At 41.1% G+C, this 20205-nt stretch overlaps 1 protein-coding gene across 1 annotated transcript in view; it reads left to right on the forward strand.

Moving 5' to 3' along the window:
* Positions 1-20205, forward strand: part of LOC129164784 (uncharacterized) — a 34334-nt gene that overhangs the window by 5556 nt on the left and 8573 nt on the right. The window contains exons 7-16 of the mRNA XM_070554822.1: positions 562-651; positions 1609-1698; positions 2662-2751; positions 3709-3798; positions 4762-4851; positions 9913-10002; positions 10961-11050; positions 18324-18374; positions 19853-19958; positions 20075-20154. Of these exons, the coding sequence (XP_070410923.1) occupies positions 562-651; positions 1609-1698; positions 2662-2751; positions 3709-3798; positions 4762-4851; positions 9913-10002; positions 10961-11050; positions 18324-18374; positions 19853-19958; positions 20075-20154 (867 nt within the window). The remainder of the gene's footprint in view (positions 1-561; positions 652-1608; positions 1699-2661; positions 2752-3708; positions 3799-4761; positions 4852-9912; positions 10003-10960; positions 11051-18323; positions 18375-19852; positions 19959-20074; positions 20155-20205) is intronic.

Below are 20205 nucleotides of genomic sequence, written 5' to 3' on the forward strand. Positions count from 1 at the left end.
AAAACCACCTCTCAATTGGATTGAAACTTCATTCCGATGGGCCGAATTGGATCATAACACTTCGATTTACATGTTTACATGTAGAATTTTTTATCTGATTGGGCGTTCAATTTAATTGTGCCCATGTAAATGTGGCTACTGACAGTTCTTAAGTCATATTTAGTTCCTTAGATGTTTTCACTGCCCTATTCATGCTAATCATTTGACCCTTCTCAAAACAGATGAGCATCTTTTACACGACCACCAGATGTGTTTTTCTACATGGCTGTTTAAGAAATGAGAAGCAACTCACTGCAGCAGTTGGAGTTAAATAACTTGTTGCCAGTTGAAAGATTATCGCCCATGCAGTAATTATCCAATAGGAGGCTCCTCTCTGTTTGCTTAAATAAATCTAGGTGGCAACTTCTTTTTTAGGCAAGGCAGTGTGTTTGCATTCTAATGCAGTAAGAATTTTCTACACGTTTTTATATATAGTGTAAATGTATAAAAAACAAAGCTACAATATGGGAACAGCAGTTTGTCACTAACTTGTATTGAGTAGCTGATGCTTGTCTGATGCAGGTCTCACCTGAGGCAATCCAGAGTCAGATGCCGGAAGACAACCTGAAGCAGACTGATCCCAACCTGATTTCTACCAACAGGAATGCAGAGGTGATTTCTATTTAATAATTAGATGATATATGTAACTTGTTGTAAGATGTTAGTCAACCACTCTTGTAATTAGTGTGTAAGTGTATCTGAGTGTTATGTGATTTACATGGACACTGGTTTGTCAGGACAGTCCCAAACAGAGGTTTTCATTTTAGTAAGCCATCTGTCTGTGGGGGTGTGTGTGTGTTTAGTAGCTTTCTATCCTATTGTTGTTTAGGAGGACCATTGGGTTTATGTGGACCTTCGTAGGTTCAGTGGCATTATACATTGTCCAGCCCAAAAAATGTCACCACCAAAAGAAAGAGCTAGCTGTTGCACTTATGCGCAGTGGGCAATATTTTACTCAAATAATCCAAATGGCTGTGTACATGCACGTCAGTTGGAATGATGATCGGACAAAACCACCTCTCAATTGGATTGAAACTTCATTCCGATCGGGCCGAATTGGATCATAACACTTCGATTTACATGTTTACATGTAGAATTTTTTATCTGATTGGGCGTTCAATTTAATTGTGCCCATGTAAATGTGGCTACTGACAGTTCTTAAGTCATATTTAGTTCCTTAGATGTTTTCACTGCCCTATTCATGCTAATCATTTGACCCTTCTCAAAACAGATGAACATCTTTTACACGACCACCAGATGTTTTTCTACATGGCTGTTTAAGAAATGAGAAGCAACTCACTGCAGCAGTTGGAGTTAAATAACTTGTTGCCAGTTGAAAGATTATCGCCCATGCAGTAATTATCCAATAGGAGGCTCCTCTCTGTTTGCTTAAATAAATCTAGGTGGCAACTTCTTTTTTAGGCAAGGCAGTGTGTTTGCATTCTAATGCAGTAAGAATTTTCTACACGTTTTTATATATAGTGTAAATGTATAAAAAACAAAGCTACAATATGGGAACAGCAGTTTGTCACTAACTTGTATTGAGTAGCTGATGCTTGTCTGATGCAGGTCTCACCTGAGGCAATCCAGAGTCAGATGCCGGAAGACAACCTGAAGCAGACTGATCCCAACCTGATTTCTACCAACAGGAATGCAGAGGTGATTTCTATTTAATAATTAGATGATATATGTAACTTGTTGTAAGATGTTAGTCAACCACTCTTGTAATTAGTGTGTAAGTGTATCTGAGTGTTATGTGATTTACATGGACACTGGTTTGTCAGGACAGTCCCAAACAGAGGTTTTAATTTTAGTAAGCCATCTGTGTGTGGGTGTGTGTGTGTGTGTGTTTAGTAGCTTTCTATCCTATTGTTGTTTAGGAGGACCATAGTGTTTATGTGGACATTCGTAGGTTCAGTGGCATTATACATTGTCCAGCCCAAAAAATGTCACCACCAAAAGAAAAAGCTAGCTGTTGCACTTATGCGCAGTGGGCAATATTTTACTCAAATAATCCAAATGGCTGTGTACATGCACGTCAGTTGGAATGATGATCGGACAAAACCACCTCTCAATTGGATTGAAACTTCATTCCGATCGGGCCGAATTGGATCATAACACTTCGATTTACATGTTTACATGTAGAATTTTTTATCTGATTGGGCGTTCAATTTAATTGTGCCCATGTAAATGTGGCTACTGACAGTTCTTAAGTCATATTTAGTTCCTTAGATGTTTTCACTGCCCTATTCATGCTAATCATTTGACCCTTCTCAAAACAGATGAGCATCTTTTACACGACCACCAGATGTGTTTTTCTACATGGCTGTTTAAGAAATGAGAAGCAACTCACTGCAGCAGTTGGAGTTAAATAACTTGTTGCCAGTTGAAAGATTATCGCCCATGCAGTAATTATCCAATAGGAGGCTCCTCTCTGTTTGCTTAAATAAATCTAGGTGGCAACTTCTTTTTTAGGCAAGGCAGTGTGTTTGCATTCTAATGCAGTAAGAATTTTCTACACGTTTTTATATATAGTGTAAATGTATAAAAAACAAAGCTACAATATGGGAACAGCAGTTTGTCACTAACTTGTATTGAGTAGCTGATGCTTGTCTGATGCAGGTCTCACCTGAGGCAATCCAGAGTCAGATGCCGGAAGACAACCTGAAGCAGACTGATCCCAACCTGATTTCTACCAACAGGAATGCAGAGGTGATTTCTATTTAATAATTAGATGATATATGTAACTTGTTGTAAGATGTTAGTCAACCACTCTTGTAATTAGTGTGTAAGTGTATCTGAGTGTTATGTGATTTACATGGACACTGGTTTGTCAGGACAGTCCCAAACAGAGGTTTTCATTTTAGTAAGCCATCTGTCTGTGGGGGTGTGTGTGTGTTTAGTAGCTTTCTATCCTATTGTTGTTTAGGAGGACCATTGGGTTTATGTGGACCTTCGTAGGTTCAGTGGCATTATACATTGTCCAGCCCAAAAAATGTCACCACCAAAAGAAAGAGCTAGCTGTTGCACTTATGCGCAGTGGGCAATATTTTACTCAAATAATCCAAATGGCTGTGTACATGCACGTCAGTTGGAATGATGATCGGACAAAACCACCTCTCAATTGGATTGAAACTTCATTCCGATCGGGCCGAATTGGATCATAACACTTCGATTTACATGTTTACATGTAGAATTTTTTATCTGATTGGGCGTTCAATTTAATTGTGCCCATGTAAATGTGGCTACTGACAGTTCTTAAGTCATATTTAGTTCCTTAGATGTTTTCACTGCCCTATTCATGCTAATCATTTGACCCTTCTCAAAACAGATGAACATCTTTTACACGACCACCAGATGTTTTTCTACATGGCTGTTTAAGAAATGAGAAGCAACTCACTGCAGCAGTTGGAGTTAAATAACTTGTTGCCAGTTGAAAGATTATCGCCCATGCAGTAATTATCCAATAGGAGGCTCCTCTCTGTTTGCTTAAATAAATCTAGGTGGCAACTTCTTTTTTAGGCAAGGCAGTGTGTTTGCATTCTAATGCAGTAAGAATTTTCTACACGTTTTTATATATAGTGTAAATGTATAAAAAACAAAGCTACAATATGGGAACAGCAGTTTGTCACTAACTTGTATTGAGTAGCTGATGCTTGTCTGATGCAGGTCTCACCTGAGGCAATCCAGAGTCAGATGCCGGAAGACAACCTGAAGCAGACTGATCCCAACCTGATTTCTACCAACAGGAATGCAGAGGTGATTTCTATTTAATAATTAGATGATATATGTAACTTGTTGTAAGATGTTAGTCAACCACTCTTGTAATTAGTGTGTAAGTGTATCTGAGTGTTATGTGATTTACATGGACACTGGTTTGTCAGGACAGTCCCAAACAGAGGTTTTAATTTTAGTAAGCCATCTGTGTGTGGGTGTGTGTGTGTGTGTGTTTAGTAGCTTTCTATCCTATTGTTGTTTAGGAGGACCATAGTGTTTATGTGGACATTCGTAGGTTCAGTGGCATTATACATTGTCCAGCCCAAAAAATGTCACCACCAAAAGAAAAAGCTAGCTGTTGCACTTATGCGCAGTGGGCAATATTTTACTCAAATAATCCAAATGGCTGTGTACATGCACGTCAGTTGGAATGATGATCGGACAAAACCACCTCTCAATTGGATTGAAACTTCATTCCGATCGGGCCGAATTGGATCATAACACTTCGATTTACATGTTTACATGTAGAATTTTTTATCTGATTGGGCGTTCAATTTAATTGTGCCCATGTAAATGTGGCTACTGACAGTTCTTAAGTCATATTTAGTTCCTTAGATGTTTTCACTGCCCTATTCATGCTAATCATTTGACCCTTCTCAAAACAGACGAACATCTTTTACACGACCACCAGATGTGTTTTTCTACATGGCTGTTTAAGAAATGAGAAGCAACTCACTGCAGCAGTTGGAGTTAAATAACTTGTTGCCAGTTGAAAGATTATCGCCCATGCAGTAATTATCCAATAGGAGGCTCCTCTCTGTTTGCTTAAATAAATCTAGGTGGCAACTTCTTTTTTAGGCAAGGCAGTGTGTTTGCATTCTAATGCAGTAAGAATTTTCTACACGTTTTTATATATAGTGTAAATGTGTAAAAAACAAAGCAACAATATGGGAACAGCAGTTTGTCACTAACTTGTATTGAGTAGCTGATGCTTGTCTGATGCAGGTCTCACCTGAGGCAATCCAGAGTCAGATGCCGGAAGACAACCTGAAGCAGACTGATCCCAACCTGATTTCTACCAACAGGAATGCAGAGGTGATTTCTATTTAATAATTAGATGACATATGTAACTAGAGCTGTGGCGACGCATCAATGACTTCGACGGCTCGATTCTAAAAATTCGTCGATGTCAGATCCGGTAGTCGACGCACCACGCCCACTTGTTATATCCCCAGGAGTTTGTAAATAGAGGAGGAATCTGCCTGTTTTTCCTCTAGTTCGCCCTCTTCTCCGCCAAATACCGAAGACCCGGAACAATGTCCGTCCGCTACGAGATTCCTTTCCTGTTTTGCCCGCCTTCGCCCCCCGGCAACGGACAGCAACTTCCGGGGTCAAATGCGCTAATTCATCTCTATCGCAGATGTCGAAAATCACCGGGAGCGTTTCTCCCTTCATTAAGGAGCTTCATTCAGACATTAGGAAAGCTGTTTTGGTGGTAGCACTCTCCTCCATGCTGGTCTGTTTGTTGCTGGGTGTTTTTGGTTAATTTAAACTTGGTAACTTGAACTTAACGTTGGTAAAGCTACTGTTAGCATATTCGTTAACAGCTTCTTGCATTTCAAATTAAATCAAATCACTTTTATTGTCACGTCACATGTGCAGGTACACTGGTACAGTACATGCGAGTGAAATTCTTGTGTGCGAGCTTCACAGCAACAGAGTTGTGCAAAAATACAGTAATGTAAAAACAAGTAAAATATAAAAATGGCTAATCTAAATATACAAATGAATAAAGTAAACAATAACATAAGAGATATAAAATATACAGAGGTTGGTATGTGCAAAACAGTGGCATTAATGTACAGTATGGAGTGTGTAATGTTGGAGTTTCAGTAGTGAGGGTGAGGTGTCTGCGCCGTGTTCAGCAGTCTGATGGCCTGATGGAAAAAGCTGTCTCTCAGTCTGCTGGTTCTGGACCGGATGCTGCAGAACCTCCTTCCTGATGGAAGTAGTCTGAACAGTTTATGGCTGGGGTGACTTGAGTCCTTGATGATCCTCCCCGCTTTCCTCAGGCACCGCTTCTTATAGATGTCCTGGAGGGAGGGAAGCTCACCTCCAATAATCCTTTCTGCACACCGCACTACTCTCTGGAGAGCTTTGCGGTTGTAAGCGGTGCTGTTGCCATACCAGGCGGAGATGCATCCAGTGAGGATGCTCTCAATGGCACAGCGATAGAAGGTCCTGAGGATGCGGCAGCTCATGCCAAATCTTTTCAGTCTTCTGAGAAAGAAGAGGCGCTGCTGTGCCTTCTTCACTTTACTTTCCGTGTGCATGACCACGTAAGATCCTCTGCCAGATGAACTCCAAGGAAACGGAAACTGCTCACCCTCTCCACAGCGTCGCCGTTGATGGTGATGGGGGTGTGTATTCCTCTGCTCGTCCGGAAGTCCATTATCATCTCCTTTGTCTTTGTGACGTTGAGGGTGAGACTGTTGTCCTGACACCAGTGGGTCAGGGAGCTGATCTCCTCCCTGTAGGCCGTCTTATCGTCGTTGGTGATGAGACCTACCACTGTGGTGTCGTCCCATACTTCACAATGATGTTGGAGTTTCTCGTGGCCGTGCAGTCGTAGGTGTAGAGTGAGTACAGGAGAGGGCTCAGCACACACCCCTGCGGAGCACCAGTGTTCAGTGTGACGGTGGATGAGGTGGTGCCGCCCAGTCTGACCACCTGGCGTCTGTCAGACAGAAAGTTAAGGATCCAGCTGCAGAGGGAGCTGCTCAGTCCTAGATCCTGCAGTTTCCTGTCCAGCTTCGAGGGAACAATGGTGTTGAATGCTGAGCTGTAATCTACAAACAGCATTCTCACATACGTGTCTCTCTTCTCCAGGTGTGACAGGGCAGCATGAAGTGTCAGGGCTATGGCATCATCAGTGGACCTGTTGTGGCGATATGCAAACTGTAGAGGGCCCAGTGAATCGGGCAGTGCAGAGCAGATGAAGTCCCTGACCAACTTCTCGAAGCATTTGCTCACGATGGGGGTCAGGGCTACAGGTCGCCAGTCATTCAGTGAGGAGATGGTGGAGGATTTGGGTACAGGGACAATGGTGGCCATTTTGAAGCAGGCTGGGACTACAGACAGAGAGAGGGAAAGGTTGAAGATGTGTGTAAACACTCCAGCCAGCTGACCCGCGCATGACCTTAGGACGCGGCCGGGAATCCCGACCGGACCAGTAGCTTTGCGTGCGTTCACCCTCCTGAACCACCTCCGCACACCCTCTTCAGACACAGTGTGCGCACTGACGTCATCCGCGGTGCGCTCACTGTCCGGTCTCATGGAGTTCGCTGTGTCGAATCTGGCATAGAATGCGTTTAGATCCTCACACAGAGAGGCCGTGGTCTGCGGTGTTCTGGTTCTCCCTCTAAAGTCTGTGATTGTGTTTAGTCCCTGCCACATACTCCGGGGGTTCTCAAACTGTTGCTCCACCCTGTCTCTGTACTCACGTTTGGCTGCTTTGATCGTCTTCCGGAGTTGGTAATGTGCGTGTTTGTAGTCTGATGTGTTCGCGGAGGCAAAGGTGGTGCTCCGCGCCGTTCGCACACCTCCATTAATCCAGGGTTTTTGATTTGGGAAGGGTTTAACTGTTCTGGATGGGACAACATCTTCCACGCATTTCCTGATAAATCTGCAGACTGAGTCTGTGTACTCATCAATGTCTCTAGCAGCTGCGTGAAACATTTCCCAGTCCGCGTTATCAAAACAATCCTGCAGTGTAGACTCCGATTGGTCCGACCAACAATGCACCGCCCTCAGGGTTGGAGCTTCCCGTTTCAGCTTCTGTCTGTAGGCAGGTATAAGCAGGATGGAGCGGTGATCTGATTGGTCGAATGGGGCGCGGGGGAGGGCTTTGTACGCATCTCGGAAAGAGGTGTAGCAGTGGTCGAGTAGCCGATCTCCACGTTTATTGAAATGGATGTGTTGGTGTAGTTTTGGTGAGACTTTCTTCAGGTTACCCTTATTAAAGTCCCCGATCGTAATAAACGCCGCCTCTGGGTGTGCGGTTTCCTCATTGCTGATCGCGCTGTACAGTTCTCTGAGTGCTCGGTCAGTGTCGGCTTGTGGGGGAATATAAACAGCCGTCATAACCACCGCTGTGAATTCTCTCGGTAGCCAGAATGGCCGGCACTTAATCATCAGGTACTCTAGGTCCGGAGAGCAGAAGGATTTGACCGGGTGCACGTTCGCATAATCACACCAGCTGTTGTTGATCATGAAACACACACCACCACCTCTGCTTTTCCCAGTAAGCTCCTGTGACCTGTCCGCGCGGTGCACGGAGAACCCCGGTAGTTGTGCTGCGGGATCCGGTACTTTGTCCGATAGCCAGGTTTCTATGAGACAGATCGCGCTGCAGTCCCGCATCTCTCGCTGGAATGAGATCCGAGCCCGAAGCTCGCACAGCTTGTTCTCCAGGGACTGCACATTAGCCAGTAGTAAACTGGGTAATGGTGGTCTGTTAGTGCGCCGTCTTAGTCGAAGCAGAACGCCAGATCTTCTCCCTCTGCGTCGGCGCTTGCGGCCTCCACGGGCCCAGAACAAAGGCGTCTCAGGTGAGATGAATGGGGGATCTGCAAACGGCGGGTCCGTGATGAAAGACCTGAACTCCGGGAAGCAATGAGAAACTCTGTCTTTTATGTCCAGTAAGGTTTGTCAGTCGTACACAAGGATACATGTGCTACTCGTGAAAAAATAAAGAAAGAAAAAGTAGTAAACACAAAAAACAACTGTTGCTTGGTGGAGCTCGCGACGAGGCAGCCATACTCGGCGCCATCTTGGAGGCATCACCATCACCATTGCATTTGGATAAGCTGTTATGTTTTGGTTTAGAGTTCATCGTTTTTGTGGTGCAGATCTCCCTTTTATTACATTTAGAGTGTTGTTGGTTTTCGGTTTAGTTTAAAATATCACCTTAAGTTTGGTTTAACCTCCCAGTTTAGAATTTGGACCTTTGGAGATCCTTATTTTGGTCCAGAACCCTGTAATCTTTGCCCAGTGGGACATCCCAGGTTATTTGTACTTTTGTTTTAAGTCCCCACAGGCAGAATTAGTTTTATTATTCCCAACCTGTGGATGGAAAGATTTAGGTTTTTTGTAAATAAACCTGATCATCATTTTAACTTTTAAATCCCGTTATTGTCCCTTCCTTTTTGCACACGAGCTAAACTCCCCAGGAAGGATCGTAACACCACTCGCCTCACACACATAAGGGACCAAACAAAGCATCATGGAGACACTCCGTCTTCTACCACCTCTCAGGCAGCAGCCTGCACTCCCAAGTTCTATATGTCACCAGAACATAACCAACCAACACAATAAAAGCAGTGTTTTACAAAATGGAAGGCCTGTAGTGTTCATGTGGACCTTCGTAGGTTCAGTGGAATTATACATTGTCTAGCCCAAAAAATGTCACCACCAAAAGAAAAAGCTAGCTGTTGCACTTATGCGCAGTGGGCAATATTTTACTCAAATAATCCAAATGGCTGTGTACATGCACGTCAGTTGGGATGATGATCGGACAAAACCACCTCTCAATTGGATTGAAACTTCATTCTGATCGGGCTGAATTGGATCAGAACATTTCGATTGACATGTTTACATGTAGAATTTTTGATCTGATTGGGCGTTGAATCTGAATAGTTGTGCCCATGTAAATGTGGCTACTGACAGTTCTTAAGCCAATTTTAGTTGTTTCTGCAATCTCCGTAAATGTTTTCACTGCCCTATTCATGCTAATCATTTGACCCTTCTCAAAACAGACGAACATCTTTTACACGACCACCAGATGTGTTTTTCTACATAGCTGTTTAAGAAATGAGAAGCAACTCACTGCAGCAGTTGGAGTTAAATAACTTGTTGCCAGTTGAAAGATTATCGCCCATGCAGTAATTGTCCAATAGGAGGCTCCTCTCTGTTTGCTTAAATAAATCTAGGTGGCAACTTCTTTTTTAGGCAAGGCAGTGTGTTTGCATTCTAATGCAGTAAGAATTTTCTACACGTTTTTATATATAGCGTAAATGTATAAAAAACAAAGCTACAATATGGGAACAGCAGTTTGTCACTAACTTGTATTGAGTAGCTGATGCTTGTCTGATGCAGGTCTCACCTGAGGCAATCCAGAGTCAGATGCCGGAAGACAACCTGAAGCAGACTGATCCCAACCTGATTTCTACCAACAGGAATGCAGAGGTGATTTCTATTTAATAATTAGATGATATATGCAACTTGTTGTAAGATGTTAGTCAACCACTCTTGTAATTAGTGTGTAAGTGTATCTGAGTGTTATGTGATTTACATGGACACTGGTTTGTCAGGACAGTCCCAAACAGAGGTTTTCATTTTAGTAAGCCATCTGTCTGTGGGGGTGTGTGTGTGTTTAGTAGCTTTCTATCCTATTGTTGTTTAGGAGGACCATTGGGTTTATGTGGACCTTCGTAGGTTCAGTGGCATTATACATTGTCCAGCCCAAAAAATTTCACCACCAAAAGAAAAAGCTAGCTGTTGCACTTATGCGCAGTGGGCAATATTTTACTCAAATAATCCAAATGGCTGTGTACATGCACGTCAGTTGGAATGATGATCGGACAAAACCACCTCTCAATTGGATTGAAACTTCATTCCGATGGGCCGAATTGGATCATAACACTTCGATTTACATGTTTACATGTAGAATTTTTTATCTGATTGGGCGTTCAATTTAATTGTGCCCATGTAAATGTGGCTACTGACAGTTCTTAAGTCATATTTAGTTCCTTAGATGTTTTCACTGCCCTATTCATGCTAATCATTTGACCCTTCTCAAAACAGATGAACATCTTTTACACGACCACCAGATGTGTTTTTCTACATGGCTGTTTAAGAAATGAGAAGCAACTCACTGCAGCAGTTGGAGTTAAATAACTTGTTGCCAGTTGAAAGATTATCGCCCATGCAGTAATTATCCAATAGGAGGCTCCTCTCTGTTTGCTTAAATAAATCTAGGTGGCAACTTCTTTTTTAGGCAAGGCAGTGTGTTTGCATTCTAATGCAGTAAAAATTTTCTAGACGTTTTTATATATAGTGTAAATGTATAAAAAACAAAGCTACAATATGGGAACAGCAGTTTGTCACTAACTTGTATTGAGTAGCTGATGCTTGTCTGATGCAGGTCTCACCTGAGGCAATCCAGAGTCAGATGCCGGAAGACAACCTGAAGCAGACTGATCCCAACCTGATTTCTACCAACAGGAATGCAGAGGTGATTTCTATTTAATAATTAGATGATATATGTAACTTGTTGTAAGATGTTAGTCAACCACTCTTGTAATTAGTGTGTAAGTGTATCTGAGTGTTATGTGATTTACATGGACACTGGTTTGTCAGGACAGTCCCAAACAGAGGTTTTCATTTTAGTAAGCCATCTGTGTGTGGGTGTGTGTGTGTTTAGTAGCTTTCTATCCTATTGTTGTTTAGGAGGACCATAGTGTTTATGTGGACCTTCGTAGGTTCAGTGGCATTATACATTGTCCAGCCCAAAAAATGTCACCACCAAAAGAAAAAGTCACACATATGCTTGGATGGTGTCCAAATTTTAACACCGGCCAGCTTCCTCCACACCTTGGTGTACGGTAATACCGGGACTGATTTAAAAATGATGATGTAAGCCTCAAGTGGAATTACTGAGCTGTTAGTTTGGACCTTCATCGTTCAGAACCTGAATAACAAACACTATTACTAAAACAATAACAACATAACACACATAATATTAACAACTTAAGGAAATGCAGCTTATAAAATATTTTCTTCTGAAAAACCGGAATTCAACCTCCAACTGCTGAAAACTTGCTTTGAGCTTGTGGCCGACACCCATTTACTTCGTGGTTAGTCTTGACATCTAGGGAAGCCTGGCAGCTTATTTTTCACCAGCAAAGTGCGTTTTCATCATTTTTAATAACAGGCTCCAGACAGATCTGCTCTTCCAGCTACGGTTCACTCCTCTGCTGTTCTGACGGGGCGTGCATCTTTCGCCGTCATCTTTTGTTTTCACAAATTGCATCATTAGTGTTTACCTGCTCTCCTTTAAAGTTTGCTTCAAACCCAAAATACTCCCAAACTGCAGAACTTGTGTTGCTTTTAGACACCAAATCAGATGGTGCGCGAGCTTTTAGACACCAAATCAGCTGGTGCACGAGCTTTTAGACACCAAATCAGCTGGTGCACGAGCTTTTAGACACCAAATCAGCTGGTGCGCGAGCTTTTAGACACCAAATCAGCTGGTGCACGAGCTTTTAGACACCAAATCAGCTGGTGCACGAGCTTTTAGACACCAAATCAGCTGGTGCACGAGCTGTCATTTTTCTCTCGGTGAGCCGTCCTCCGAGCTGTCGATTGACAACATCGCGTTCATAAACTTCATGGAATATCTCTAAAAATTGGACAAAACATTTTAAATTATTTAAATACTACAAAAAATTCAGGCATGCTTCTGTTTTTTATATATTAAAAATGTTCATCTTAATTTTTTTATCCTCATCTCGTACGTGCACTGTTTTTATGACTATTGGAACTGACACTATTGCTTTTTTTTTAACACCGGCGGTAACGCCGCCCAAGCCTAGTCACACAATCTAATACTTGTTTGGACTGCCTTTAGTTTTATTACAGCACACATTTGCTGTGGCATGGTTTTTATAAGCTTCTCCAACGTCACCAGATTTATTTCTATCCAGTGTTGCATTAATGTCTCACCAAGATCTTGCATTGATGGTTGAGTCTGACCGCTGCACAAAGCCTTCTCCAGTGCATCCCAAGGATTCTCAAAGGGGTTAAGGTCTGGACTCTGCTGGCCAAACCATGTGTGAACATGATGTCTCATGCTCCTTGAACCACTCTTTCACTATTTGAACCTGGTGATTCAGTATATTCAAGTAGTCAGCTGACCTAATTTTTAGAGCACATCCTGCTGCTGAACCTAGACAGGGTTCCCACCCGTCCTGGAAGATGGTGGACCAATTTTCCAGTCATGGAAAACACATGGAAAATGCTAAAAAAAGGAAAATGTCCTTGGAAATGTTTGAGTTGTCCTGGAAAATTATGTTCCCTCTTTGTGAATAAATACAAATGGGTATACATTTTACCCATGAATTTTTGTTTTCAGCTGAAGAAGGGCCAAAGCTAGCGACTCTCAGATTGAGTGCTGCTGTATTGCCGTATATCGAGTGAGAGGTTTTTCCTCCCGCTGTCTGTGTTTAGTCACTATGGTGACCAGAACAGGAGAGTCCTGCATCCTTATGACTTTCTTATGTCCTCTAAATTGAAACTCATGTTCCGCATTATTGGTGGTCTCCCATTTTGAGTTTAAGTCTGACAAATAAACTGTGAGGAGAAAGCTGCCCATTGCCATCAATCAAACTAGGAGGTGGGACTTTTATGCAAGTTCGGAAATGTATATCCATTTCAGCAATATAATTGACAAACAAAAAACAGTTAAAGATTTGTATAAATATTTCAGTCCCAAACACATAATTCATCAATTTATTCCATTATGTAAGTCATGCCTGTTGGTATGAGCAAATACAATTAATTTGAAAGTTTTGTCATATTTTCTAAAGTTAGTGACTGATTGCAAATACAGCTTGAATGTGAGAGTTTGGACTTTTAAACTGATATCAGTATGTAAAATAGCAGTGTATGAACTAAAGTAGTGAATCACTTCTGTTTTTGTTTTGTTACATTGCAAATAAAGGAAAGCATGTGGCATAGGGAGCCGAAGTCACGCCCATCTGCTTCTGGACCATGTGTCCCCAGAAGAACAAAAAAAAATGAATGCAAGTCAATGGGGCTAAAAACACAATTTTCTTATTCCGCTTGTTATGTGCCATGGTATTCACGTTTATGTCCATGAATTTTAGAGACTCATTTTGATACCAAGAAAGCACTTATTTTCCAACTGGGGGAAACGTTATTTTAGGTTTTGTGTGGAAAAAAGTCCAGGACTACAAATGCGCATCACAAAAGTGACGTCATCGAACTAGACATGGACAAAAACGGAGGGAAAAGGGCTATAAGTTTAGCGAACTTCAAATCCTTCCTTCAGGAGGAAAGAACCACCATACATTTGGCCATGTGATGAGTAGCAGCTATGCTAGAGAAGAAGGTATTCTGTAGTGATGTCATATATGCGACGTGCCAAGGTCCAAGTTATACTCATGCTAATTACGAACTTTTACAAGCTGATAAATCTCAAAGTGTGTGACTGGCGTGGTTGAAACACACATTACTTTTCATTTAAATTGCAGTACAGAATTGAGATTCAGCACGTAAGGGAAAGTGGATTATGTAGAAGGGGGTGAATATGTTGCTTTTAAGCTTAATATATTATCTTTACTTATGACCAATGTAGCGTCACTGAAGGGCCTGATTCTTGACCCTCAGGTCAGAGACACAGCCTGGGTCACCTTGATCCTGGCTACTACTCCGATCTACAGTGTTTTCCTCACAGGAGACTGAGTCAGTCTACCACCCCTTTAATCTGATTGCCAGCCCTTATCTGACTGATTCCATTCACAGGAAGAGAAGGACACTTCAAGATTTAAAAGACTAATTTTTAATAAACTTTTCACTGTATATTACAATGTTCATAAATAATCATCATGGTTCATTATAACAGTTTAATTACTGAAATGAATTTATTCTTTGGTTAATAATTATTATTTATGATAATCAGTAATGTTTAACAGTGACAAGAAGATCATCTGCACTTATACACAATCATACAGGACCAGTAATCAGGTTAAGGTTAACTGCACTCACACGATTCTTGTCCCATGACACCAGAGCTTTCTATCTTGGGGAAGGCGTGCCTCTGAGGTATGTTAAATCTTCCTCTACATGTCAAAACCTGATTCGTTAGAATAGGAAATGCCCATCTTATAAAACAGAACACTCAGCATTTTGCGAGTGAGTTCTAGAGAAGTGGGACGGCCGCCCACACGCTCTTTAACCAACAAGCGATTTCTGTCACCCTGGCAGAATTGCTCAGACACAGCGACACCTGCAGAACAAAGATGACGCTACGAGATTCCTTAAGAATCTGCTCAGACGCCAACCAAATCCACCTGTGTGCCTGTGGCATCTCTTGGACCAGAGAGGTGGTACCACTGGTCTTCCTATCGGACCGAGTACCCTGAGGCTAAACAACATCCTCCCTTGACCTCCGGATCCACCAGAGGGTCGTCTGAACGGTGAGGTAAACACAGATTGGGTCTGAATGCTTTTTGATAACAACTTAGTTATTCGCAAACCAAATTATTTTCCACCCAGAACGCTCCTCTCTCCAAGATACACGTTCTGATACATTACATTCACCTGCAAACAAACACACTTCACCTTAGATCCATCCAAACACAGGGTTGCTATTTAATACCAAAGCTTTTATAAATTGTCTCATAAATTGTCATGTTTAAATTGTTAGTAATACATTTCTTAACTTTTTAAACTTGACTCTTCATTGAAATAAACAGAGTGTGTATATTGATCACTGAACGAGCAAAGATCTTTTGATCTTCTGAATTAACAAATAACCTCTGCTATTAAATTAAATCTTTAAAATTAAATATTACTCTTTTGATTAAACGTAGACCAAGCAAGTTGGTGTATGAATTTATATCTATTAAATATATCTATCCGTATATGTATATATGCATGCAAATTCCATTATATAATTTGTTTGATCTTTCTTGGGACCTAAAACATAAGCTGACAGTAACAGCCCTTAGTTCCTAAATATGTAGTTCATCAACGCTACACCAATAAGCTGTGATATTCTATATATATATAGGATATAAATTTTATTAGTCTTTGAATGTTTAATCAGAAGATTCTAGGATTATTTGATTTTTCAGTGATCAAACACACTTCATATTAATTCAGACAGTCAGGTTTATAAAAAGTAAGACATTTATTTTCTAAACAAATTAAAAACAAGACGAGTTAAATATGATGAATTTGATGTATGATGATTGAATGGTGTGTGTTTATCAGACACCTTGTATCTAGAAGAAACTATGTTCTGGTTGTGAAAAGAATTTGGTCTGAATTAAACTATGTAGTTGGTTCTTATCAAACGGCATCAGACTCAATCTTGCTGTGTTCTACGTACCCCTGAGGAGACTCTCTTTCAGATCCGAGATGTCGGGGTGTCGGGTGACCCCAAGGTACTGAAGTTCATAGAAAAGACTGCAGTATGACCAGGTCGGTCCAGAGTCATCTCCCGGATTACAACAGATAGATGAAATCATTTGCGTCTAGAACAGTTGTTTCTGAATAGCTGAAGGAACCGTTTTTCTGTGTCAGCTGTAGAGTGTAGGTTTTGAGAGCTTGTCAAGAGATGCGGTGGTTAGTTTTCCCTCGGTGGCCAGTCCGGAGTTCTGCTCATAAACTAACTGAATCACTCAGCAAGTTTCTGTTTTAATATTCCCATATTATGATTACCTGGCCAATCGGGACATGCCATGTTAAGAGTTAACAACCCTCAGAACATCACACCTTCTTTCAGATAGAAGGTTCTCTGATTTGTGGGTAAGAACATATCTATGTGCATGAAATTACTTTAACTTTATCATCTCGTCATGTGTATTAAGTGTATGGCTGATTAGCTTGTCAAGTCACGTACGCTGGTTATCAGACAAATGGATCATTGTTGGACAATATTCATTTCAACCTTATTAACTTTGGCACAGAATAATCAAAACATTTCAATTAACCATATTGTTCATTTCATTTCATGATTAATTAACTCATATGAGCTGAAAATTTATTCAGAGGCCGGAGGAATCCTGTAGAAGTGATAAGGGGAAGCTTAAGGCCTTGAAACGGGAACAGTTTGTTGACAATACGTTATCATGTGTTCAGAGCTGCAGAGGCCCGGACTCCAGCTGATGGAATGGCAGGATCCGGCAGATTAAAGGCAACAAATATAGACTCCTGTCTCCATATCGGATACTGAAGATGTCAAACTGTACATGAAAAACTGACAATTTCTGGACGGTACAATTAGAAAATAGCTCTTTAAGCCCTGTTGATTTGCATAATTTTTTTTCTTCTTCCGGGGATCCATGAGCCGACCGGAAAGGGTGGAGACTTACGGTCCCTATAGTGAAAGACAACAATCTTTGAACAACTATAAAATCGATACAGTACAGTATCATATGTTTTCAAAATACATCGTGATATGAAAATATCACCCAGCCCTAGTTGTAATAACTTGACCCATACTGCAGCAACTGAAAGTCTTGAAAATGTCCTGGAAAATCATGTAAAAAAAAAAAAAAAAGTGGGAACCCTGCTAGACCTGACCAACTGCAGCAGCTCTGATCATAGCACTGCCCTCACAGGTTTGAACAGTAGGCAGCACTAGGCATGATGGGTGCATCACTTCATCTGCCTCTCTTCTTACCCTGATGCACCTTCATTCTGGAACAGGGTCCATCTGGACTCATCAGACGACATGGCACTCTTCCATTGCTTCAGAGTCCAATCTTTATACTCTCTAGCAACTTGAAGCCTTTTTTCCAAGTTTGCTTCAGTCATCAGTGGTTTTCTTATGGTTACACATGTGTTTGGTCCAAATCCCATGAGTTCCCTTTGGATTGTGCCTGTGGAAATGCTTTTGTTTTCACTATTAAACACAGCTTTGAGTTCTGCTGTTTTTCTTTGATTTGATTCCGCCAAACGTTTAAGTGATCACCAATCACAATCATTCTGGATTTTATTTTCGGCCACATTTCTTCCTCAAAGATGATTGGTCCCCACTATGCTTCCAGTTTCTAATAATTCATTGACCATTCTTAAGCCAATTTTAGTCGTTGCAATCTCCTTAGATGTTTTCACTGCTTGATGCCTGCTAATCATTTGACCCTTCTCAAAACAGACGAACATCTTTTACACGGCCACCAGATGTGTTTTTCTACATGGCTGTTTAAGAAATGAGAAGCAACTGATTGCACCAGTTGGGGTTAAATAACTTGTTACGAGTTGAAAGATTATCGCCCAGCCAGGCTCCTATCTGTTTGTTTAGTTAAATCCAGGTGGCAACTTATTTTTTAGGCAAGGCAGTGTGTTTACAGTCCAATGCATTAAGAATTTTCTACACGTTTTCATATATAGTGTAAATGTATAAAAAACAAAACAGTATAGGAACAGCAGTTCGTCACTAACTTGTATTGATTAGCTGATGCTTGTCTGATGCAGGTCTCACCTGAGGCAATCCAGAGTCAGATGCCATACCTTTTTTAACTCATAATTTTTAATAAATGACATTTGGGAGAAGGCATCATGAAATAAATTGGAGGGTGTCTTTTTGTAAATTAAATGAAACTTACAAATACAGTATGGATGCTGTTTGAAAATCTCAATGTTTAGATGTAAACTAGACAAAATAGTGTCTGTTAGTTTTAATTTGACGTATTATATCTGCATTATTAATGTCATTTAAAAGCATCTCAACAGAAAATTGTTTCATCTTTTTGCAGGATCTGAGTGAAGAAACCACTTTCCTTTCATCAGCTTGCAACGTGGAACAGGTACATCTTACAGAAAAATTGGATTCCCATAATGAGACAAAAATTATTCCTGTTTTTACAATGGGGTAAAATAAGTACTTAGTCGTCCCCCAATTGTGCAAGTTCTCCCACTTAAAAAGATGAGAGACCTGTAATTTTCATATGTATACATCAAATATGAGACAGAATGAGAAACTAAACTATAGAAAATGACTGTAATTTAATTTTTGTTTTGTTTATTATGGAAAATAAGTATTTGGTCAAGAGCAAAGTCCATGTCAATACTTTGCTATATACCCTTTGTTGGTGATGACAGAGGTCAAACGTTTTAAGTTCACAAGGTTTTCGCACATTGTTGCCAGTATTTTGGACCATTCCTCCATGCATATCTCTTATGGGGTGTTTTGGGGCTGTCGCTGAGCAACAGGGACTCTCAACTCTCTCCAAACATTTTTCAAGGGGTTTGAGATCTGGAGACTGGCTAGGCCACTCCAAGATCTTGAAATGCTTCTTACAAAGCCACTCCTTTTGTTATCCGGGTGGTATGTTTGTGATCATTGTCATGCTGAAAGACCCAGCCATGTTTTATTTTCCATTCCATTGCTGATGGAATGAGGTTTTCACTCAGTTGTTACATGGCCCCATTCATTGTTTCCTTTATATACAGATCAGTTATCCTGGCCCTTTTGCAGAAAAACTGCCCCAAAGCATGTTTTCACACCCATGCTTCACAGGAGCATTTGTGTTCTTTTGATGCAACCCAGCATTCTTTCTCCTCCAAATGTGGCGAGTAGAGTTTTTAACAAGTTATATTTTGGTTTCACTTGACCAAATAACATTCTCACAATCCTCTTCTGGATCATCCAAACTCTCTCAAGCAGACTTCAGATGGGCCCTGCACGTGTACTGGCTTAAGCAGGGGGATGCATCTGGCACTGCATGTTTGAGTCCCTGGCTGTGTAGTGTAATACTGATGGTAGCCATTGAAACTTTGGTCCCAGCTCTCTGGCAATCCTCTGACCTGAATGACCTGCAAATCAATTTTCCCTTGAGACAGAGTTATGCAAGTTCAGTCAAGCTACTCCTGGACTGCCTCAAGGAGGTTAGAGCATGGATGGCTTCCAGCTTCTTATGTTTTAATGACAAGTGGACACCCCAGCACAGGACCTTTGTGGGACACCATGGGCAAGGGAGGTGGAGGACCGTAATTTGGAGATGGCTATAGAGAAGGAATGCTCAGACAGATTAATTCCAGCAGAACCAGAACAGAACTGTCCTCTGCATCACTGTGGGTCAGAAGGTCATTAGAGAACCTAAAAAAGCTGTTCGAGTCTAATGAGCTCTAGCCACAACCTTTTCCAAGATCTGGAAGATGAATGGGAGTTTAAAATAGGTCTACATTTAGTAGAAACAGGCTTTTGATTATCTGACAATTTAAATATTTCCTAAGCAAACAGATGTTTTACTCTAAATTACATGAATGTGTTTTCCTCCCACAGTGTCAAAAACATTACCTAGTTTGTGCAACTTTGTCATCATTGGACAAGTGTGCTCAATGTGTGGGACCGGTTTCTTCCATGAAATGGCTTGGATATCAGTGCAAATGTAAGTTATTTTGTTTGTACTAGGCCATAACATTTCTTGCCCAAGAACATTTTGCTGTTACATTTTGATGTTATGCTTTGTTTATTTCTAAATGTATTTATGTTTTATGTATGTAGTTTGTTCAACAGTCTGGCATGCCTACTGCCTTAAACGATTAAAAAAAAATATTCAAGACCAACTCCAGCATTCATCCCAGGTTATTATCCACATCACATTTTTTTAAATCTCGCTCTGGCCTAGTGTCACT

The sequence above is a fragment of the Nothobranchius furzeri genome, chromosome 9, assembly GCF_043380555.1.
Source record: "Nothobranchius furzeri strain GRZ-AD chromosome 9, NfurGRZ-RIMD1, whole genome shotgun sequence".
Taxonomy (NCBI): Eukaryota; Metazoa; Chordata; class Actinopteri; order Cyprinodontiformes; family Nothobranchiidae; genus Nothobranchius; species Nothobranchius furzeri.